Source organism: Balaenoptera musculus, chromosome 2 (assembly GCF_009873245.2).
Source record: "Balaenoptera musculus isolate JJ_BM4_2016_0621 chromosome 2, mBalMus1.pri.v3, whole genome shotgun sequence".
Classification (NCBI taxonomy): domain Eukaryota; kingdom Metazoa; phylum Chordata; class Mammalia; order Artiodactyla; family Balaenopteridae; genus Balaenoptera; species Balaenoptera musculus.
In genome coordinates, this window is record NC_045786.1 from 7108704 (window position 1) to 7131898 (window position 23195).

Below are 23195 nucleotides of genomic sequence, written 5' to 3' on the forward strand. Positions count from 1 at the left end.
TGTATATGTCAGGAGCAAGTAAAGGAATTTCCTTATAGTATCTTTGAGGTTTTTTTAAATTTAGAGTTTAATAAATATGCATGTTTTAATTTCTAAGGCAAGTCTTTAAAAGAACAGAAACACATGATATGCCACCCAAACTGGAAGAGAGGAATGTTTAGTGAATCAGAAAGAAAGGAGAAAAGTAAGGAAAAACATAGAACAGGTAAAACAAGCAGAAAATACAAGGTAGCAGATTTAAACCCCAAATATCAGTGACTGTGTTTTATATTACATATTAATGGACTGAATTCTCTAGGTATGATGCAAAATTGTCAGTTTTGTTTAAATACTGTATGTATGAGACATATCTAAGAAGATATTACTCTTATGGTTTTAAAATAATTTCAAATGTAAAATATTCACTGCCAGGCTCTGGCACAGAAGAAACAAGTTCTGAAAGATGACTAGCTACCAGCTAGGCAGTGGAAAAGAAGGCATGGAGGATGGAGTGCCAGAGAACAAGGCAGAAAGAACAACATGTGCCTTAGCCCGAGAAGTGAGATGGTGCATGGTCAATTCAGAAACTGAAAGGATTTGGATTTGTATATGGATGGAGGGCAGAGCATGGATGGGAAGATGGTGAAAGAACAAGCAAGGATATAAGTAGGAGACAGATTGTGAATGACCTTGTGAGCAAGCAATTTGAAAGATTTGGGACTTGATCTTAAGAACGGTGAGAATCCATGGAAAGGTACACTGACCAGAATCACCTTTCACGATGATGGCTCTGACTACAAGGTCACGGCAAAGAGAAAGTTAGGAGGCTCTTGTAATGACCTAGGAGAGAAAGGATGATACTTGGGTTAATCCTAACATTAGGAAACACTTAAAGAACAGTTACTAAGGGCCAGGCATCACTCATGCTTTTAATATGTATTAAGTTTTTTTTTTTATAAATTTATTTTATTTTATTTATTTATTTTTGGCTGTGTTGGGTCTTCGTTGCTGTGCACGGGCTTTCTCTGGTTGTGGCGAGCGGGGGCTACTCTTCATTGCGGTGCGCGGGTTTCTCATTGTGGTGGCTTCTCAGTAGTTGTGGCACATGAGCTCAGTAGTTGTGGCTCGTGGGCTCCAGAGTGCAGGCTCAGTAGTTGTGGCACACGGGCTTAGTTGCTCCGTGGCATGTGGGATCTTCCTGGCCCAGGGCTTGAACCCGTGTTCCCTGCATTGGCAGGCGGATTCTTAACCACTGCACCACCAGGGAAGTCCCTGTATTAAGTCTTAATTTTCACAATTATGTGGACATTCTTCTCCCCACTTGATAAAGGTATTATTATTGTTATTTTATTATTATAAAATATTATAAAATTATATTATTATTTTATTTTATTTATTTTTTTGGCTGCACTGTGAGGCTTATGGGATCTTGGTTCCCTGACCAGGGATTGAACCCGTGCCCCCTGCAGTGGAAGCACGGAGTCCTAACCACTGGACTGCCGGGGAATTCCCAAGGTATTATTATTATCTACATTTTGAAAATGAAGAAACTAAGGCACAGAGATGTTAAGTGAGTAAAAGACACATGTTGGTAAGGAGTAGACCCAGATAGTCTGGCTCCAGAAGCTGTGCTCTGAAACCCCAGTACACGTCACCACACTCCACTGTGCATTGTGTGCCACAGCTGCTTCCACCCCTGGAGTCCATGGGATTTGGTGATTTATTAGATATGAGGAGTGTGGGAGAGCTACAAACAGGATGACTCCCAGCTTTCTGGCTTAGGCAACAGACGGGGTGTGTGGTGATGTCATTTCTAGAGACAGAAAACAGGAGGAGTGGATTTGGGGGAAAGGTGGTGTGTTTAGTTTTGGATTGTTAAGGTATCTGTGAGGCATCTGTGGGGGGATTTCCAGGGAGTATTTGGCTGTAGGGATCCGGATCTCAGGAGCGTGTCTGGGAGTAGATTTGGGGATTGTCTGCCTCAAGGGGAGGGCATGAGAAGGCCTGGAGAGAACGGAGAACAGTGGTCTCGACTGGGAGTGGAGGCGGGGAGGTGTAAGAGACTCCACGCCATATCAGACATGTACTGCGGACCCTCTTTCTAGAAGAATTGCCCATGCCTATTTATTGTATTGGTGCCTGGTGCCATTGTGGGAGTGGAGGTGAGGGTTGTGGACGCCCTCTCTCAAAACCACCCATAGATTCTGTAAGGGTCAGTGGGTTTCAGGTTAAGAGCGACAAGAAAATGGGTGAGGACAGAGTTCCGGGATTCACTAGTATCGAATCCAAGGGAAGCTTGGATGGGGCAGCCAGGAAATTAGGAGGAAAAGTGAGCAAGAAGCCCCCTCAGGAAGAGGGCCCTTTGCCGCAGCCTGGGCCCTACACTCTGGACAGTGGTGTAGACACAATCTCAGCAGGACCGTGTTGGCTGAGGGTCTCAAAAAACCACCTACAAGTGCAACTTTATAGGGAGGTATTTAAGACTCCAGCTTTTTTTTTTTTTTTTTAATGAGCTGACCATTTTTGCCAGAGTGCAGGGTGGTCGTGCTACAGACACATGAGATTGGCGAATTCTCTGAGAACCTGCCCTTCAAAGCTACCACCGCATCCCCTCTCAGTGACTTTTAGTACATCCAGTGTGTTCTCCTGGAATCTCTCCAATATGAGTCAAGTTGCCAGAGACCCCTACACCTGCTGTTTGCCCCGAGGGCTGGGGTGGGCCTCTCCTGAGCCAGCCAGACTGCGGGCTTGGCCTTTGGCTCCCTGCCTTGGCTGTGCAGCTTGGAGAAGTCTTGTTCTCGGGCAGAGTTGTTGTCAAACAGAGTAAAGACCAGCACTTACAATGAAGAGGCCGCTTAAGTTCAGTGCGTCCCAAATGTAGAGACTTCAGGCCCAGGAGCTGTGGGCATGCAGGATTCCTGGACCATTCCTTTGCCCCATTCAGATGCTCCACTGTCCGTGGACAGCTCAGGAGAAATGGGTTGCATATTTGCTGAAGAGACCACCAGGGAATGAAGTCTGCCCGTGTAGACCCCCTGTATGCATTTTATTCTAAATGAATTAGAAAGCTAAATATTTTTTCCCAAAAGTTATAAAGCTAAAAGAGAAAAGGTTATAGGAGGATACTTATGTAATTTTGGAATTGGGAAGACTTTCTAAGCAAGATAGCCGTAAAGCCATAAGGGAAAATTTTAAATACTAGACCCCATAAAAATTTTAAGTGTCTATAAAGGAGAAAATACCATAAATTAAGCTGAATGCTAAAAACTAAACTGGGTAAAGTATTTGCAGTCTGAACAATAGACAACAAACTAGGCAATGGAATATAAGCAGAGGGTAGTATCTCTCATAGGCCTGTTGTGAGGATTAAATGAGATTAAAGTGCCCAAAGTAAAAATTCTTAATAAATGACAGGTTCTACCCATGCTTTTATAAAGGGCACCTACAAATCATTTTTTTAAAAGATGGATAATGGAAAAAGGATATGAATGAGCTATTTGTGGAAAAATATAAATGGCCTATAAACACATGAAAAGATATGTAGCCCCACTCCTGGTTAAATAAAGGAACATTAAATCTACAGTGAGATTTTTTTCTACCTTTCAGATTGTTGGGGATGAAAAAGTATGGTTATATTTCAGGGCTGGCAAAGATGTAGGGAAATCGATGTTCTTATTTATTATTCGGTCCTTTGTTCTTCTACAGGTAAGGTAATTTTTCCTCTCTGGCTCTTTTCATCTTTGATTTTCTGTAGTTTGAAAATGATTTGCCAAGGTGCCGTTTTGGGGGCATTTATCCTGTTTGGTGTTCTCTGAGCTTCTTGGACCTGTGGGTTAGCCCCTGCTGTTGACTTGGGGAAATCCCCAGTCATTATTGTTTCAAATATTTCTCCTGATTCTTTCTCTTCTCCTTCTGATGCTCCCATTACACATATGTTATACTCTCTGTAGTTTTCCCACAGTCCTTGGATGTTCTGTTCTGTTTTTTCCATCTTTGTTCTCTTTGCTTTTCAGGTTTAGGGGGCCTCTGAGGTTTCCACTGCTATATCCTCAAGCTCAGAGATTCTGTCCTCAGCCACGTCCAGTATACCAATAAACCCATCAGAGACATTCTTCATTTCTGTCACAGCGTTTTTGATTCTTCTCGGTTCTTTCTTAGGATTTCCATCTCTGCTTACATTGCCCGTCTGTTCTCGTATGCTGTCTACTCTGTCCATTTGAGCCCTTAGCATATTAATCATAGTTGTTTCAAATCCCAGGCCCGATCATTCCACCGTCCCTGCCACGTCTGGCTCTGATGCTTGCTGTATCTTTTCCAACCGCGTTTTTGGCCTTTTGGAATGCCTTGTAGTTTTTTCTTGATAGCCAGACGTGATGTCCTGGGTAAAAGGAGCTGCTGTAAGTAGGCCTTTGGTCATGTGGTGGTGAGGCTTGTGGGGCAGGAGGCATTGCAGGGTCCTGTGATCCGGCCTCAGGCTTTTAGTGAGCCTGCGCCCCTGGACCGTGAGGTCACAGAAGTGAACAGATGGCTAATGGGGGCTGGAGCCAGGTATTTCTTTCCCCCAGATTAGTTACGCTCTGACCGTAGCCCAGCTGCTTAGGCTCTGGTTGACTAGTTTCTGCTGAGGACAGGCCTTGTTAAGAAGCACAGAACGTCTGGCCGATTTCAGAAATGATTCCTCTTCCCCTCCCTCTACCAGAAGCACGAGGGGATTTTTCTCCGCTCTCTACTGTGGGAACCTGACTGCGCTCCTGGGGGTAAAACTCACACAAGCGTGGGAGACCCCTGTGACTGGGCTCGTAACTCCCGGGCTTGTCCACATGTAGCCTCCAGGGCTCTGTGAATTGCGGTCCAGGGGTTCCTGCCTGAGCGCTGGCTCCCATGGAGGTTTCCACGCGTGAGTCTCTGCTCCCAGAAGCTGTCTCTCCAATCTTGGGGGCAGCAGTTTGTCCTGTGTCCTTGTCTCCCTCCCTTAGGGATCTCAGAAGAACTGTTGATCTTTCAGTCTGCTGGGATGGAGTGGTAATCCGTGGTAATCAGCCTCCGGAACAGGCTGATTAACTGTACATTTTCTTTTTTGGGGGCCGCACCTCGTGGCTTGTGGGATCTTAATTCCCCAACCAGGGATCGTACCCACGCCCTCCGCAGTGAAATCTCGGAGTCCTAACCACTGGACCACCGGGGAATTCCCCAGACGAGGGCCTCTTGAAAGGTGCATCTGCAGTGTTTCCTTAGCGGCCTCCCCCACCCGAGCCGACACCGCTGTGGGGAGCTGGAGGAGTCTGGGCTCCTTCTCCCATCTCAGCCACCCTGAGGCAGTGGCAAACCACACACCTCTGTGGGCCTGGATTTCCTCCCCTGCCTCAGGGGATGGGTGTGAGATCCGAGGACACTATGAACGAGGAAAGGAGGGGTGCTGGGCCATGCGGTCTCCAAGGCTCCTTTTAGTTCTGACATTCTTCGATTTCATGACTTGCCAAGTTGGAAAATGGTATGCGATGCGCCTGTGGTTCCTTCCGCCCCACCGGGTCAGTTCTACCTCCGTACCTCCTCCTGGGGCCTCAACCCAGCCCCACAAAAAGAAAGGATGAGATGCTTTAGACTCGGAAGAAAAACAGGGCATGGAAGATGGTGTAGTTGGTGCCATTCCCAGGATTTGGAACGTCATTGCTCCAACAGGCCAAGCTTTCTCTGGTCTGTGGCCTCCTTTTCCCTCCTGTTGCTTTTCTCCACGTTCCTAGAAGGTGTGGCGCCTTCCCTCGCTGCATTCTCTCCCGGCTCCTCCTCAACTCCTGCTTCCAGCAAGGTGAACGAAGGACCCCAGCTTTTCAACTCTCAGGGCTTCCCAGTGGAAAACTGACTCTACAGCCTCAGACACTCTGCAGTGTCAGCAACGGCTGCAGTGGTACCCAGGGTGGACTCCCAAGATGACAAGTCATTCGTCCATCGTGGAGAGTACCTACCAGACCAAGATGGCAGGCCACAGGCTGCTTCCGGCCTCAGACACTCTGCCACGGGCTAGCTTTCCTTCACCACCATTAGACCCCAGGAGGGCCTTGGCCTTCTCCCGTCACTGCCTTTTCTTTTGGAGTTCCTTGCCTTCCGTGGCTCCTGTAAAAATTTCTTCACCTCTTTCTCTACTGGCAGTTCCACGTGCTAAGGATTATTGGGAGGGGCAGCCCTCCTTGAGTTAGAAAAGGTCCATACGCTCCTTAGGGCCACGGGTGGCTATCTGTCCCCAGCTCACTTAACTAAGAGGAGGGGCTTTGATGAACAGCCAGCAGGCTCCCACCGCCAGCAGCTTTCCCTAAATTTCCACATTACCTGTCCCTGTCTGTCTGTCTGTCTCCTTTACTATCTCCACACCTCTCCCCTCCCCCTGCCCTCTCTTCCTCCCTCTCTTCTTTCCTTCCTCATCCTCTACCGCTTTCTTTCTATGCATATGTTAATGGTAAAGAAAAAGAAGGAGTCGGTCATGCTTATATGCCTAGATTTTTAACTCAGGAAAGGATTTGACCTTTTCTGTCACCCAGTATCTTGATTAAGTACATCCAGAAATCTGAACTTATGACCCTTAAAAAGTTAGGAACCACTGATTTCTAGCAATTATTCTCGCTAAATACAAAATCCAAAGTCAGTAAAATCGCTGAATGAGATCAATACTTTCCTTCCTTGATAGGTATCAGAATGAAGAAAACTGTTTTTCTCATGAGATAGAAAGGCAGAGAGGAATTTAATTTCCACTTCTCTGAATTTAAGAACATTTTGAACTCATGCCTGCTGAGAACCCCTTCAGAAATCCCTTCTCATGCAGAAATGGCAGTAGTGAGAAGCTTAATGTATGTGGCACTTTGACCAGCAAGTCACAAAATTCTCTGTTGGGATAGTTTTCACTTACAGGATTTATCTGTGTTCTTGTTGAGAAGCATCATGCTAAGATTTCCACAAACTGCCTGTTACCTTCTGGGCAATAAGGCAATACAGTAAAGATGCTGGACAGTATCCATGTGGCCCCAGGGCAGTTTTCATTAAAGTTTTCATCTTTGTTTTATAGATTATGTGTGGTAACAAAAGGAACTCTGTACACCACTAAAAAATCATTCTGTGAAAGACATAAAATAACAAGATAAATTAAGCAAAAGTAAAATAGCTTTTCCTCAATACAAAACGTCTAGGTAGCTATAGTTTAGAATGAATAGAAAGGTACAGTGAGGGCTTTGAAGCCAACATGCTGAGTTCATCTCCCAACTCTACCATCTAACCAGCTCTGTGACCTGGGGCCAGTTACTGAACCTCTCTGTGCTATATGGGGTTACGGTGAGAATTCGGGAGTCTCAAATGTTAGCTGTAGTCCTTTTGGTTAGAAAGAAATACACCAACATTGTAATATATTTTGTATTTGAGCATGAAACCATAGGTGACTTAATTTTTCCTACTCAGGATAATTTCCTAAATGTTGTTTAGTGAACGTATACCTCTTTCAAATAAAAAAAAAAAAAAAAAAGAAATAGAAATTTATCCAGAGTTTCCATTTCGGAATCCACTTGGATTCCATTTTCCAATGGAAAACTTATTCTGGTAATAAATTATTACCAACTTACTCTGGTAATAAATTATTCCTACCTTTATATCATAGAGTTCTACCTCAGTTGTAACAATAGAATTCTGTTTTGTTAGTTATTAGTCATTAGTACTATTCTTACTAGTTTGTTTAGTATTAGTATTATTCATTCATTCATCTACCCACCCATCCATACTAGACCTTCAGTGCTAAGTGACACAAAGACAGATAAACACGGGCAGTTCTGCCTCCTTGACTTCATAGTCTTGTAAGGAGACAAGGGGCGTGAGAAAACAGCGTGTGACAAGTGCTGAAATAAAAGGGCCCTATCAGGGGAAGGACCCCTCACCCAGGTTGGAGGCGGTGGAGACCGTGAGGAAAGTCTTCTTCTGAAATGTGGCCCAGTTGAGCAAGAAGGAAGAGTGGAAGCCAACCAGGAAAAAAGCACCAGGCTGGCTTGTGGGGAGAGCCACATGCAGCCAATGAGAAGCCTTAACAGTCTGAAAACAGGTCAATTAGGTGTGGAGATTGGAAGCTTTCAGAGAAGACGCCCAAGGAATAAACAATGACAAGGTCATGAAGGGCCATGCGGAACACTGCCTGGCATCGACGCTTCATTTTCAGAATGATAGGGAACTTCCAAGAGTTTTACCAGCGAGGCAGCTTTCAGATTTGCGGTTTAGAAAGCTCACTCCGGCTGCAGTGAAGATAATGGGTCGGAAGGGACGAGAGCGGAGGCTGGGCAACCAGCGTGGAAGTTGGGTGAGGCCTGGGAAGGTTCCAAGGTCGGGAGCTTCTGTCCCTGTGGAGTTGGGGCATGGCACCCTCTCCGTGCAGATGTTTGTCCCGCACCCTGGGAAGCTGCCTGAACGCTCTGCTATTGGGATTTTGCGGACGCTTCGTCACTAGGCATGACGTATCATTAGCTCCATTTCTAGCCCCTCTCCCTTCTCTGGAGGATGTGGGGTTAGGGCTGAAAATTCCAAGCTTGATCTTTTTGGTGACCAGCCCCCATCCAGGAGCTCACCCAGAGTCGCCTCAGTAGAACAAAAGATGCTCCAGTCCTCTTGTCACTTAGGAATTTACAAGGATTTTAGGAGCCCTGTGTCAGAGACGGGGGTCAGAGATGAATATGAGAACAAGAGATGCTTCTGGGGGGTCTCACACTTAGGAAGTTATGAAACCGTGCCACCCAGATTGGGACTTGAACCCATGTGCTAGGACTTGAACCCACATTCTTCTAACTTAGATTGCACACCTGGTTTCAGGACTTAATGAAGCTCAGGTTCTTGCTGTCTCATCGCAGAAAGAATTCAGTGAGAGACAAGGTGATCGGTAAGAAGTGGGTTTATGTAGAGAGATACACACTCCACAGGCAGAGTGTGGGCATCTTCTCAGAAGGCGAGAGCAGCACCAGGGTATGGGGTTCTCTGTCTTCACAGGGGTGGGTAATTTCACGGGCTAATGAGTGGGAGGAGTATTCCAGCTATTTTGGGGAAGGGGTAGGGCTTTCCAGGAATTGAGCCACGGCCCACTTTTTGACCTTTATGGTCAGCCTCGGAACTGTCATATTGCCTGTGGGTGTGTCATTTAGCTTGCTGATGTGTTACAATGAGCGTTTACTGAGACTCAAGGTCTAGTGGAAGTTGACTCATCCGCCATCTTGGACTTATTTGGTTCTAATCAGTTTATGTCGTGTCCTCGGGCTATGTCATTCTTTTAAAGGTTGTGCCCTGCCCCCTTCCCTCCTGTTTCAGTTACAAGGGTTTCAGGAACTCTGTGCTAGCAACTGAGGACAGATATGTGTGTGTGTGTGTGTGTGTGTGTGTGTGTGTGTGTGTGTGTGTATAGTTTTTTTCTATGACCTGACCCCAGAGATTATGGTTTAACTGGAATGGGGTGGGGTCCAGGCATCAGTATTGTTTAAATAATTCCTTGTGCTATTCCAGTGCACAGCCAGACTTGAGAACCGATGAATGTGGAAGAATACATGGTTAGTGAGTAATCAGCTGCTTCTTGACAAGCATCACCAAGTGCAACTTAATGGTAGAAACTAAACAGGTTTCTGATCCCCTGGAGAGAGGGTCCTCCCCAAGTGCTCATTCATACTGCGGATGCCCTACCAAGCTGCATAGCCTGGCCCTCTTGCTGCTTCAGTCTGAAACTGGCAACTGTGTGTTAGAACAGCTCTTCTCCAGTATCTAGTATGGAACAGGATTGGGGTTCTCTTGCCATCATGGACCAAAGCCTGTGGGCCAAGTCCCAACACAGAACAGACACCCTACTATGAGTGATTGCCAATGCCGCTCTCCACAGCACCATACTGGTTAGCTGGCACAAGCACTTATGAAAAGTGGCCAAAAAGGAGCTGAGAAGAAAGTGGCTTACCCATTTTTTAAGAAAGATTGGCACCCGCTATGCTCACCATAAGGCACATTGGGAAAGCACTGGTCACACGGACTCAGCGAACCAAAACTGCATCTCATGGTCTCACACGGACTCAGTGAACCAAAACTGCATCTCATGGTCCCAAGGGCCATGTTTCTGAAGTGAGTCTTGCTGCAGAGAGATACCATCGCATTTAGAACATTCGAGCTAATTTCTGAGAGCTTTCCAGATAAAAACTGCCTGACCTTGTACAGGTGTTTGCTTAATACCTGTTTTGTCGTTTTCAGAGTATGAGTTTCACCTTCAGTTGTTAAATTTATTCCTAAATGTTTTGTTTTGGTGCTACTGTGAATGGAACTGATTTCTTAATTTCATTTTTGGATTGTTCATTCCAAGTGTATAATATACAATTGATTTTATTTATTGACCTTGTTATCCTGAAACTTTGTTAAACTTATTTATTAGTTCTAACAGTGTTTTGGGGTATGTATTCCTTGGGATTTTCTATGTAAAAGATCACGTTATCTGCAGATAGAGATGGTTTTACTTCTTTTCCACCTCAGATGCTTTTTCTTTTTCTTGTCTAATTGCCCTGGCTAAAACTTCCAGTACAATATTGAATAAAACAGGCAAAGGCAAAAAAACCCCAACAAAAATAAAAAACAAAAAACTGCCTGACCAACTTCCTTGGATTGACTCTGAACGTGTAGCAAAATGACAGAAGTGGCAGGCCATGGCTGACACTCGTGCTGACTTCGAGACTATGGATGGTTACTGGCTTCATCTATTCCACGTCGGTGTCCATTTCCTACCGCCGCTTTAACACATCACCACAAACGGAGGAGTGTAAAACAACATGAGTTTATTCTGTTACAGTTCTGGAAGCCAGAAGTCTGAAATGGGTCTTATCTGGTAAAACCAAGGGGTTGGCAGGGTTGTGTTCCTTTCGGAGGCTCTTGGGGCTTTATGTATTCTTTGGCTTTTGGCTCCTTCCTTGCATGTCTCAGGCCTCTGCTTCCTTCATCACATCTTCTCTGACTCTGACTTGCCTTCTCCCCTCTTTAAGGACCCAGGTGATTACATGGGGTCCCCCTAGGTTTTCCAGGATAATGTCTGCATATCAAGTTCTTAATCACATCTGCAGTGTTTCTTTAGCCATATAAGGTACCACATCCACAGGTTCCAGGGATAAGGATGTGGCTGCCTTTGCGGGCAATTATTCTACCACGGTAAATTTTTTTTTTTTTTTAAAAAGCATTATCGGCTTCAGAAGACCTCCTATGCTCAGCACCTAGTGGTGTGCCAAACCTGGAAGACAGTGACAGAAATCCTGACCATAGACGTACAGATAAATGACTTGAAACAAGTGCTAAATAAGATGACCCCGGGCAGCATGGGAAAGGCATAAAAGAGGCTTACCAGTCTATTTATCCTTTCCACGATGTGTTTGTTCTGAAAAGGCACACTTTTGTTTTGTTTTTTAGATGTTCACATCTTTTGCCTAATTCTAATTGTCCTGTCTTAATATTGAGAATTCATTACATACTGTGGACATAAGTCCTTTATTTTGTGTATGTTTTGCAGACTTAGTCTCCCAGTCAGTGCCTTGCCTTTTCTTTCTTTTTTTATTTATTTTATTTATTTATTTTTGGCTGCGTTGGGTCTTCGTTGTGGTGCGCGGGCTTCTCATTGCGGTGGCTTCTCTTGTTGTGGAGCACAGGCTCTAGGCGCGCGGGCTCAGTAGTTGTGGTGCACGGGCTCAGTAGTTGTGGTTCACGGGCTCTAGAGCGCAGGCTCAGTAGTTGTGGTGCACAGGCTTAGCTGCTCTGCCGCATGTGGGATCTTCCCGGACCAGGGCTCGAACCCGTGTCCCCTGCCTTGGCAGGCGGATTCTTAACCACTGCGCCACCAGGGAAGTCCCAAAGGCACAGTTTTGAACTGGGAAAAACTAACGGAGCTTCGTGGGGCAGGTAGTTCTGGAAAACAGGACCTGAAGTTGAATGAATTGATAGATGTGAGCTCGTAACCCAAAATCTATTTAAAGGTCAGAACTTATCAATGGAAACAAAAAGTCTTATCAGTGACAAAAAAGTTATAATGAAAATTATATCTTTCAGCTAGTTAATTTCAAAGCCTCAAGACTCACTGATCTGGGGGGACTTCTTCAGTCTCCCGGGTTTAATGGCCTTCTTTGCACGTTGGCACTTGGGCTGTTTCTGCAGTGATGCCAGGCAGCACTGGAACATGTTTTCTCTGGTGGTGGCGGCGGGGAGGGGACCCAGAAGCTGACCCCAGGACAAGGCTCCAAGTCCCAGGAGGTGATTCAGGAGGGAAAGAGCCGCTGGCAGGGGACTGGGGGAAGGGGGCAAGGACGGGAGAGAACCAATTGCCTACGTCATCCAATGAGTTACTGCTGCACGTGAGCGAAGGTTAACCTCAGGTTGATTCCTCCCTGCGGAAGCAGGTGGCTGGGCCTTTGATACCTCCGCCCCAGGCACCATCATTTCTTGGCATTTCCACTCAACTCAGTGAGAGGCAAAGGACTCCAGAGGCAAGAGAAAGCCCCTCGGGCCACAGAATGCAGATCTGGCAGTTCAAAGTGATGGGCGTGGGGGGACTAACCTCTACACAACCGCTGCAATGGTTTCAAGTGGGGCTCTTTCTTCCCCTGCATAATACAGTAAGTCTCCTACATACGAACCTTCAAGTTGCGAACTTTCCAAGATGCGAACGTGCATTCCATCAGTGTCAGGCGTGAGTGGAATTGCCGCTTGCCCTCCGTCTCCTATTGCTGACGATCCTTCAGCTCTACCGTCGCCCACCTCCTCTCCCTCCAGTCAGTAACTATTCTTGCCGGCTCACTCGATGCCAGACCCTGGATGCCAGCTGTTGTGCTGTACTACTGTCCTTTTCAAGGGACTGTACTGTAAGAGTAAAAATGTTTTCTTTATTTTTTGTGTTCGTTTTTTTATGTATTATTTGTGTGAAAAGTATTCTAAACCTATTACAGTACAGTACTATATAGCCGATTGTGTTTGTCGGGTACCTAGGCTAGGTCTGTTGGACTTAGGAACAAACTGGACTTACGAACGCGCTCTCAGAACAGAACTCGTTTGTATGTAGAGGACTTACTGTAGTTAATGCTACCACGGTTAGAACAGGAAGAACCAGAGCAAGGCGGGTACCAATGGAATGCTACTGCAGTTATATTTTAGAACAGAACGGGATGATTACTAGAGACCACGTTTCATGGCTTTGGTGTCTCAAAACATTCCATTGAAGTCTGCATTTTGGAGTCTTTTGTAAAATGACACTTACATGATGTAGAATCAAACAGTGGATTTTTAAAAAGATAATGACAGGTATTACCAAGAAGTAAGGCTAGTAAGCATAAATTTTCACTTTGTGGACTTCCTTGTCATCACATTCCCTCTGTCTGTTGTAGTAATAGAAAGTATTGTCCCGTCTCTCAAGTTTCTTCACATATCCTGTCTCTGGCCAACGATCTACCTGTATATTGAAAACCAGAATACAAATATTGTAATGCTGATGTTCTTTTTATATAATATTTCACTATCAAACAGTTAAAAACACAAGTCACGTCGAACAATTAAAGTACAAAATTAAATTTAAAAACACTTGAGCTCTTAGTGATATCTTACACACACACACACACACACACAACACACAACACACTTAAGTTGTATCCTTATACTGCAGGACAACTAATTCAGTGCTTCTCCCTAGATCCCAATTTCTAGATTTAAATTTCTACTCTGCAGCCAAGATAAAACATTCAAAATAATCTAAACTTAAAAAAAAAAAAAATCTAAACTTTATCCGTCTTATGTTTACAAACTATTTTAAGCATTATTACTTACTAACTTCTAAAAATAATACCCAAGGAGGAAATTAGGGCTAGGCCCAGGCCACAGGGGTGACTAAAGGAAGCAGTTAGACTAGAGATATCTAAATCTCTACATCTAGAAAATCTCTATATCTAGAGAAATACACATGTATTTCCTCATGTCCATGTTTCAAGTTCACACCTTAAAACTCAATTTTTCATAGAAATTTGAGGTCATGAACATAGTCCTTAGCAATCTCTTCTTACCTTCTCCACACTAGTCTTTCTCGTTCGCCATATTGGTTTGCTTACTTGATCGTTTGGCTTGATCTAGTTTGGACATTTTTCTCCCCTTCCTCTCTGAATTCGCGTTATACCTTCTTGCTCAGGTCAATGCATTTTTGCTGTGTTAGGTATGTTGCTTCTGGATTGTGTGACATGTACTCCACCACTGTCAAAACCCTAGTAATCTGATTTTGTGTTCCTGGCATAAAAACAAGTCCTGTTCTTCAACATCATCTCTACAGGCAGCTACTCATTCTCCAATCCCTCACTTACAAATCACAGCTTCCAAACTGGAACACGAAAATGCCACGAATACAAAAGAACACACATCCTTTATTTTCTAACAACATATTTTCGCTTTCTTCTGTGGTCTCGCTTATTTAGGAGTTAGCAAAAACGGGTAGCAGCCTACTGGTAAACCTTGGCAGGCTCTCTGACACGTACATCATAGAGAAAAGCAATGCTCTCCATCGCTTAGGTCAAGCCTGCTTTTTGTTGATTCCATTACCCTCAGCAGAGAAAGGAAGAAGTTCTCAAGATACCATTACTGCTGTCTTCCTCTTGGGGCCAAGAGCAGGCTCTCTCATTTAGTAGGGTCCCCCAACCACCTCATTCAGCGAAGACACAGTACACTGCTGCTTCTTCAGAATACCCGCAGCACTTTATGTGGGATTGAGGAAGGAGACAGACGGGCCCAGGCTGGGCAGCTGCAACCAGTCTCCTGCTGACACCTCGAGATAAGAGACCAGCATGAGCAGAGCCCTGATTGGGTGGAAGAAAACGTGACCACATTTTTCTCATTCTTGTGGCAAAGGGGATTTTCTGGCTGGACACGTGCGCAGAGAAGATCCTCAGTCTTGGGAGGGGCCAAAGGAGAGAGGAGCCACCAGCCCATAATATGTCCTGCCAACCTCCCAGAAACCTTCGCACTGGAATCCATCTTGGCTGAGAGATGTGTATGCACCCACCAGGAAGGACCCTGAGTCAGGCCAAATGTGGGCACGAACAGGACGATTGGCCAGAGGTAACCCAGAAGACTGCCCCCATGTAAGCGATCTCAGCCACCCCTATTGCGCGCAACTCTGAGTCTGCCTGTGTGTTCTTCAACACGTACTTTGCTCCCAATAAACACTTTATCTGCTTCACAATCTCTGTCACTTTGCTGAATTCTTTCTTCAAAGAAGACAAGGACTGAGGTCCTGCTTCCAGCTTACTCACCCTAGGAAATCGGGGGGGGGCTTCCAAACAGAGGTACTGGTTCTGTCTCATCAACCTCTAGGATTTTTTCTTTCTATAACCCTTTGCTGTTTCATAATTTTTTCTTCTTGGCTTTCTACCCATCACTCCCATTCAACCTAGGAAACCTTCATTCCTTAGAGAATGGTGGAGGGGTGTGATATGGTCCTCAAGTCAGCTCTCCTTGGGCAGGAGATCAGTAAGCATTAATAGTGCCCATAAGGACATGTGCTTCAGGTAAGGATAAGAACATCGCTCAAACCCTTCAGACCGCTGCCAATCAAGGCAAGCCTTCAGTTACCCTCCTGTCCGTCCTTTAAGGCCCACTGCAAATGCCTCTCGGGGCATGAAGCCCTTTTGGAAGATTGTCCCTGAAGGAAGAAAATTTCGTCTTCCTTTAATTTTGGGGGGCATGTATTTTCACTTGCGTAAGTTTTTATTGTTCGTCACTCTTAATCTTCCACTCCAAGATATAGGAATAATAAAAGCTATCATTCACTGAACGCCATTCATTCACTCAGCAAACTACTACTGAGCACTACAGTGTGAGGCACTTGCAACACATGATTTCATTTAATTCCTGAGACAATTTTCTAAAGCAGGCACTGGCATCACCATTTTACACTTGAGCTCAGTAAGGGTTATGAACCTTGTTCAGGGTTCCCTAGCCAAGGAGGAGAGCCAGGATGCAAAGCCTGGGCAGACTGATTCCAAATCCTGTACTCTAAATTTCTTGAGGTCAGGCATTTGCTTTTATATTTATCTTTTTAAAGCACCTGGCACAGAAATTTGCACATGGCAGGTACCCAATAGATATACACTGAAGTGAAATGCAAAACCTCTCTACAACTGTCAAGTCACACAGTGGATCAGGCTGTTACACACACACACACACACATACACACATACACAACCCTCAGGTGCTTTTTGGGACTTCCCCTTTAAGGGTGTTCTTTGTGTTCCCTTAAATCTGATCTTATCTCAGTCTCTTATCTCTTATCTGATCTCAATCACAACAGTTTCTGGGGTGGTGGTGTAGGTGCATCAGCGCCTGTATGATCGCCTTGCCTATATGATCCTGGGTCTTACACACCTTTCAGGGGCATTGCCTATCCCAATCTTAAGGCACGTGTATGAAGCTTATTTTTGAACTGCATTAAAATGCTGATGCTTGTGTTTTACAACTATTTAGAAGCCACAGATGATAGAGTAATGAAAACTCCCTTTTGGTAATGGGGACCAAAGAGTAAAATGCTGGTAGATATGAAGAAATGGATATGTGAAAGTCATAGTCATCCATCAAATCCTCATTTGATCAGTATGTTTATTTTCATTCCTTACCACCCCTAATAATCTCTATTGAATTAACATCCATTAAATGAAAGAGTCTATTACATTTTAGGTCTGTATTGCCTCCATCTTTTTTCCTATCTACTTTTTTAGGAGGTGTTAAGCAGAGATCAAAGAGTAGAATGAAGGAAGAAAAAGAATATGGGGATCTGAAAAACCCATCTAAGAATTAGTCTCTGAACAATGGTGAGTTAATAATAAAAACATAAAACAAAAATAAAAAACAAGTTAATAATAAACACTTTGTTGCAACCTCAGCTCTAAAAGTTAAAATACATTTATGAATACTATGTCATATTCTATAATATCCTCCTAAACTCAGCCTCCTAGTATTCAGTAGAATAAATGAACTTAAAAAATCACATTATAAACTGGGGCCATATCTAGATTTTGGTATAGTCTTTGGAAAGCAAAACCATGTCTCTAATCTCTCGAGAAAGTCTGGAATACACAACCAAAGTCGGGAGATTTTGTCACCTAAAGAATTTAACCCCTTTATAATTTGTGGTTAAAATAAAAAAGAAACAGGAAAGAAATAATAGTTCCACAGAAAACTGAATATCTGATAATAGAATTACCTTAGGGAGAGAAAATGACTCTGCTTTGATGGTCTACCATAAAAGGTTCACAGCACAGTTGTCAGTAAAAGCTAGAAAATTCTTAATGTTTCTGTGCTGAGGAACCACCTCTTGCCCCAGTCTGCCTGAAAATCATTCTTCTGGGCCTCAGTTCCCCATCAGTAAAACGAGAGGGCTGGAGTAGAATTCCCTTTTAATATTCTCTGGTTCTTTGTTGGCGGTGGGTTTTTTGTTTGGTTGGTTTTTTTATTCTTTGTTTTTTTTAGTTCTTTTCACCACCTAACAAACTCATTTTGAGTTCAGGTTTGTAGAGGCATAAATCTTACCATAGAAACTTGCTTCACTTGTTTATATTCAATTTCATCTCGATATCCTGCGTGTTGAAATCTGTACAGATTTTCTATCTCTTCTGACCACTTTTTGGCATGACTTACTGATTTTGGTTTCACATCAGAACTAGCCATGGCTACAGAGGTCTTATTACCAGTTATTTCTGAAAGATGTGAAAACAACATTAATAGATAACATAATAGTGACAGTTTGGGAAATCCCTTTAAGAACGGACAAAACTAGCATTTAAAAAAATTAGAGAGTTAAGAAACCCATTAATATATTAGATTTTTAAACATTCAATTCCAAGAGTGAGAAGGATTCATGTTCTATTTTGGAAATAAAATAAAATCAACCCTGAAAGATACATAAAATTGCATTCAGAGTTACAGAGTGCTGTCCTAAATGCTGCAGACTAGTTCTGGTATTTCAGACAATAGTTTATACATTTCTGAAATCACACTCTTGGTTTTAACGGCTCAGGAGATTGTCAGAATATCCCACCACCATTTCATTTAATCATATTCCAAACTTCATCTCCCTTTTTGTCCGTTAAGGGAATGTAAGATCAGTCTTCTCACTCTCTTCCTTTTCTTCTTACTGGGAAGCAATGGTTTCTTCCTTTTCCTTTTCTTAACTGTTTGGAAACATGCCAGTCACCGCAGTCCCCTGACTCAGGCCACTGTGTCCCGATGTGAGAAGACGGACTGTCGACACAGTCAATGACAGCTGTGTGGCTGTCCTGACACTGAGATCCCTGACTTTAAAACAATGTAGCCTTTAAAATTAAATTTTCAGCTCGTGTTCACGTAACTGTCTAGTCACCAAACTTGTATAGCCAGTTTTTCAAAGACATAGTCTTGCACTTGTTTTTTTGGCAACTTCTTATTTTATTACCAAAATATATCATTCATTTAACATTTATTATTATATATAATATTATATAATACCTATTATATACAATATATGTATATTTTAATATTATATAATTATTATATATTACAGTCATTTATTAAAATAAAGTGCCCAGAATTTTCACCATGATTCCTTGAATTCATTCTTCTATTTAAATATGTTTCTATTGGCTGAAATACATTAAAATCAGACCTAATAAAGTAGGTTTCATCCTGTAAATGAATTCATATTTTTTGAATTTTTTCAGTTCTAATGACAAATGCTTATTATGTTAAAGAAGTCAAGCAAAACATTAAAGTACAAAAAGAGAAGGCAAAATAATCATCACAACAGTTAGAAATATCCATCAGGTGAATATCATCCCAACCAAATGATGAGTTAGAAGGACAGACTTAAAAAGTTTTATGAAAAGGAATTTTATAACAAATGCTTTAACAAGTGTAATAAATTTAGCTTTACCTGGATTTACCAGGAGGGAAAATAGGAAATGGAAATAAAATTGACGGGAATTGCTGAACTTCAGATAAATGTTTCTTCAGTATTAAATATTAAATGTTTCTTCAATATTAACGATGTAGTGTAAAAGTTCTCTAAATGGTTATTAAAAAGACTGTTAAGTAAATAAAAGTAATAAAAGACTGCTAATAAATAATAAAATACTTAATAAAAAAGACTGTTAGTGAGAATAGTTGGATTTCAGAAAAACCTTAAAGCAGTGCAATTTTTGAAGATCAAACAATGGCTCATGATACCTACTGACTTAAAAGTCCTAATGTGTATTGTATGTATATTGTGTGTGTATGTGCACATGTGTGCAGTACCCCTCGAAACCGGGTAGAAAAACTCAATGTTGATTTGGGCAAAATACTTGTTTACATTCAGTTAATAAAAACAAGTGATCAAATCTATTACACTCAGAACATCGATATCTGTATAACTGTTATATCACAATAAAGTTATTTGCATAAGCAGTTTATCAAAAAAAAAAAAAAAAAAAAAAAAAAAAAAAAAAAAAAGACTGTTAGGACACTAAGTCATTTGTTTGAAGTCCATGTATAAATCACACACAAGTACTGAGTGACTCATTTCTAGGAAAAATAAGGAAATTGGTCTTATGCTTCCTCCTACCTCCTCTAGAATTGTGTTACATAAGTAACATTCTAAAGGTTATGACATTGACATTCTATTCTGAAACCATAATTCCCACAGTTGTTCAGACTTAGCTCTGTGTTTAAATGAAGTCATTTGAGTCACCCTGTTCTCACTCTGATGATGGTAGCAACCACCTAAGTGGGTATATCATTAGAATTGTTGTTTGCATTTTTTTCCCATTGCATGCTAACACATATATTGATGAGAATGAAGAAAATTAAGGTATTGTTACTATTTGATTTTTTAAAAATTTTGATGCTTATTTATTAATTTAGGTTCAGGCTCATGTTGTAATTTAAGGCAGTACATTGTTATGTTATTGTATAAATTTATGTAAAATTTGGAAAACCTGACACAAGACATAAGCCATATTTCAGTCAAACTTTGTCCTTCAACTGCATTCATTTTAATGGGAGGTTGACTGCTTCATTGCTGTACATATACTAATTATGACCAATAAGTGAGTTGGACATATGTGGTACAGCCTGCTGATCCAGTAACATATATAATTATATATTTTATATATATACATATATATATATTCCACAGGAAAATGACACTAAGAAACATGGGAGAAAAAAGGTGCAAATTCAGGGTATTAAAAATACTTTCAAAATGAGTCATGTTTTTATATGAATTTAGTGGCTGTAATATTTAACATTGGTTTTACACTTTTCTCAGAGCAGTGATACTATCTTAATTTTTGTTTCACCCAAGCCATTTCTGCTTGAGGCTTGGCTTTTTGACATATAATAAAATACTTTTATTTATTCATAGTCATTCAAAAAGTATTTTCCTAAATGTTATCTATGCAACCTTTCATCATTTTCAGACATTTAATAGAGCAGAAAAATATGCTGCATTCAGCTTAACTACTGGGGAAATCGCCATTTTTCTCAGTAGAAATATGCATCCCCCTAAACATATCAGGCATTTGGGAGTTCCCTGGCAGTCCAGTGGTTAGGAATCTGCTTCCACTTCAGGGGGCACGGGTTCAATCCCTGCTCAGGGGAACTAAGATCCCACATGCCACACGGCCAAATAAATAAATAAACAAACATATCAGGCATTTCAATACTCTGCTTTCCCAAAATATCTAAAGGGAACGTGAGTGTATTTTCACCATAAGAGGAACCCTAGTGGCTGTACTATATGGTGATGGTGTAAATTCTTTTGGTCTCTCTTACCACTTACTACTTATTAAAAACAGAATGCAACTAAAAATAGGAAAGATCAACTTAAAATTCCTTAAAGATTTCCGTGATTCCCATAAATTCACTGGCAGCACTAATTCTGCTGGTAGCCTTCAGCACTGTGAAAGTTAGTGGTTTCTTTAATGACAGCTGTGGCAAAAAATAATTTATATAAAATACATTTGACCTCTGTAATACTAAGCTGTGTCTGGAAAAACAGGAAATGGCAATGCCTGACTCTCTAGTTTGCAAAAATCAAATTTTGTTAAACAGTATTAGGGTTTATGTGGGTATTTAAAAATCCCACCAATATTAAGTCCGTGACAATCTGAGGTTTTTATCTAACAGAAGCCTTTGATGTAATCTCAAACTCCCTTCTATGCAAAAAGCCACCACCTTCTTCTAGCTCTGAAAAGTGCTTTTACTTTTATAGTCGTATTAAAACCCCAAGAGCTATCAGAAAGGCTAATCTTCCATTTCTTTCCCCATTTTATTTTTTCTATTCCTAGACACAGCAGAATACGGCGGAGGGGCCCTTTAACTAGCATGTAACCTGGGCCAAGTCAGTTCACTCTCGCGGGCCTCTGCTTCCTGAACTGAGAAGAGGTCTCACTAGATTATCTCTACAATTCTTACACTTCCCTTCCCAAAGTTTTTGGGGGTTCAGCTGAACAACAGAATTGGTTTCCATAACAGGCCTTGGTGGTCCATGGTCCAGGTGTGCTAGTGTGCATCTGCACAGCACAAAGCCCCTCCTTTCGGGGACCCCGCGAGCTGACCGATGGGGCTTCTCTGGTCCCTCAAACTTTTTTTTTTTTCCTTCCAGAAATCAACAATCACGTCTGTAAGGTAAAATCTGCCTAGAGAAGGCTGAGATGGAGAAAGTATCCTAAACCCTGGGGATCAAATGACTGACCTGCAGGGAACTCAGAAAGGAGCCCCCAGAATCGAGACCCCTAAAGACAAAGGCGGCGCGGAAACTACGGAGACTCGAAATTAAAGACCCTTCCTGAAAAAGAGGAAACGAGAAAAAAGAGGAGCGAGGCGGACAGATTTCAGGTACCCTGAAGGAGCAGCGGGGCCGAAGGGGCGGAGCCTGGGCTTCGGGGCGGGGCCTGGCAGGCACAGGGGCGGGGCGAGCAGGGCCCGACCCCGCAGCGACGCGCCCACTCACCCGTGGGTCCTGCTCGCCCGGGTAACCTTCGCTCGGCCATCCTTGAGAGGCCGGGGCGCCCCGCTTGGGAGCTCGCCAGCGAGTCCGGCGGTGCTCGTGTTCTCCACTCGGGATCCGTGGGCTGCGCTGGGCCAGCGAGAGGCCAACTGTAGCGGCCTCGGCGACACTCGCTTCACCCGGCAACGCCCAGCGCAGCTCGGGCGCTCAACTCCTTCAGGCCCCTTTGTGCTCGCTCAGGCCCCGCCCCCTCCGAAGGGGCCTTTGTGCGCAAGCGCGTGGGTGGAGCCTTGCAACTTCTCAAGCCCACCTCGAGGTGGAGAGAGGCCTGCTTGCCGCTGCATGAATCACAGACGGAATTCCGTAAAAAAGCCGATCAGAGAACAGAGACCATTGGTGCGTCTGGTCCCTGATGGTAGATGCCTCCTATCTGTCCCACCTCTTCTTATTTTGTTGGAATTAAATGAGCCAATCCATAGGATCGAGCACAGTGCCTGACAATTAGTAAACCTATGATAAATGACACCTATAGCTTTATCTTTTCCCAACATTACCTACATTATTAATCATTTAAAAGACTGCCTATTTACTTACAACTCCCAAATTTATTTCCTTAGCCCAGATCTCTCTCTAAATTCTAGACTCGTATAACCAACGTGTATTCAACGTCTATCTGGTTGTCCAAAACAACCACCCTCCAAACACCCAACCTCAAACCTGCCCCTTCCACGGTCTCCCCCTTTCGGTAGGTGGTCCCTAGAGTCCACTTTCTCTGGCCCTCCATCAGCAAAATATCCATCCATCTGCAAAACCTATTGGCTCTACTGATCCCATCCAGCGCAAGCCACCATCACTTTTCCCCCTCTGGTTATTGCAAGAGTTCCCAACAGGCTTCTCTTGTCCCCTGCAGTCTATTCTCAACAAAACAATAGGTTCGATCTTGTTAAAACCTAAACAAGATTATGTCATTTCTCTTCTCCCAATCCTGCAATGGCTTCCCGTTTTACAGAGTAAAAACCAGCAAAGCCCTACAAGATTTGCACGCAATCCCTCCTCCCTTGCTCGGGAGCCCGGGATCACTTTGCTCCAGCCACACTGGCTTGTCTGTTCCTCACCCTGCTCCCACATTAAGGATTTAGATGTAGCTGCTTCCTCTGCCTGGAATGGTCTTCCTCCATTTATCCCCTTGGCTAACTTCCTTGTTTTCAAG

The 23195-nt window shown here is 43.1% G+C and overlaps 2 protein-coding genes across 10 annotated transcripts in view; one reads left to right on the plus strand and one right to left on the minus strand.

Moving 5' to 3' along the window:
• Window positions 1–23195, plus strand: part of DCLRE1C (DNA cross-link repair 1C) — a 129506-nt gene that overhangs the window by 50780 nt on the left and 55531 nt on the right. For 5 of the 6 annotated variants that reach the window (XM_036841932.1, XM_036841940.1, XM_036841936.1 and 2 more), the window contains one exon: window positions 21641–21873. The gene's annotated coding sequence lies outside the window, so the exon portion shown is untranslated. Of the gene's footprint in view, window positions 1–16605; window positions 16833–21640; window positions 21874–23195 lie in introns of those variants that run through there. The other variant, XM_036841934.1, reaches the window with a different exon arrangement.
• On the minus strand, window positions 11797–22558 carry MEIG1 (meiosis/spermiogenesis associated 1). Of its 4 annotated transcripts, none has more exons than XM_036841957.1 (4): window positions 21989–22558; window positions 17551–17717; window positions 13298–13438; window positions 11797–11918 (listed from the first exon to the last, which is right to left on the minus strand). In XM_036841957.1, the coding sequence occupies exons 1-3, from the start codon at window positions 22026–22028 to the stop codon at window positions 13310–13312; spliced, it is 336 nt and encodes a 111-aa protein (XP_036697852.1). In that variant the 5' UTR covers window positions 22029–22558; the 3' UTR covers window positions 11797–11918; window positions 13298–13309. The 4 variants fall into 4 exon arrangements, 3 of the variants coding, with proteins under 3 accessions (XP_036697852.1, XP_036697853.1, XP_036697851.1); XR_005018622.1 differs by lacking the exon at window positions 11797–11918 and adding an exon at window positions 12770–12852 and having other exon boundaries at window positions 13247–13438; XM_036841958.1 differs by lacking the exon at window positions 11797–11918 and adding an exon at window positions 12781–12852.

Coding starts and splice junctions, on each gene's coding strand:
- MEIG1 (XM_036841957.1), bottom strand. CDS start 22,028: ATGGCCGAGCGAAGGTTACCCGGGCGAGCAGGACCCACGG. Junction 17,718..21,988: donor CGGGCGAGCAGGACCCACGG/GTGAGTGGGCGC, acceptor CACATCTTTCAG/AAATAACTGGTAATAAGACC. Junction 13,439..17,550: donor AAGTGAAGCAAGTTTCTATG/GTAAGATTTATG, acceptor TTCAATATACAG/GTAGATCGTTGGCCAGAGAC.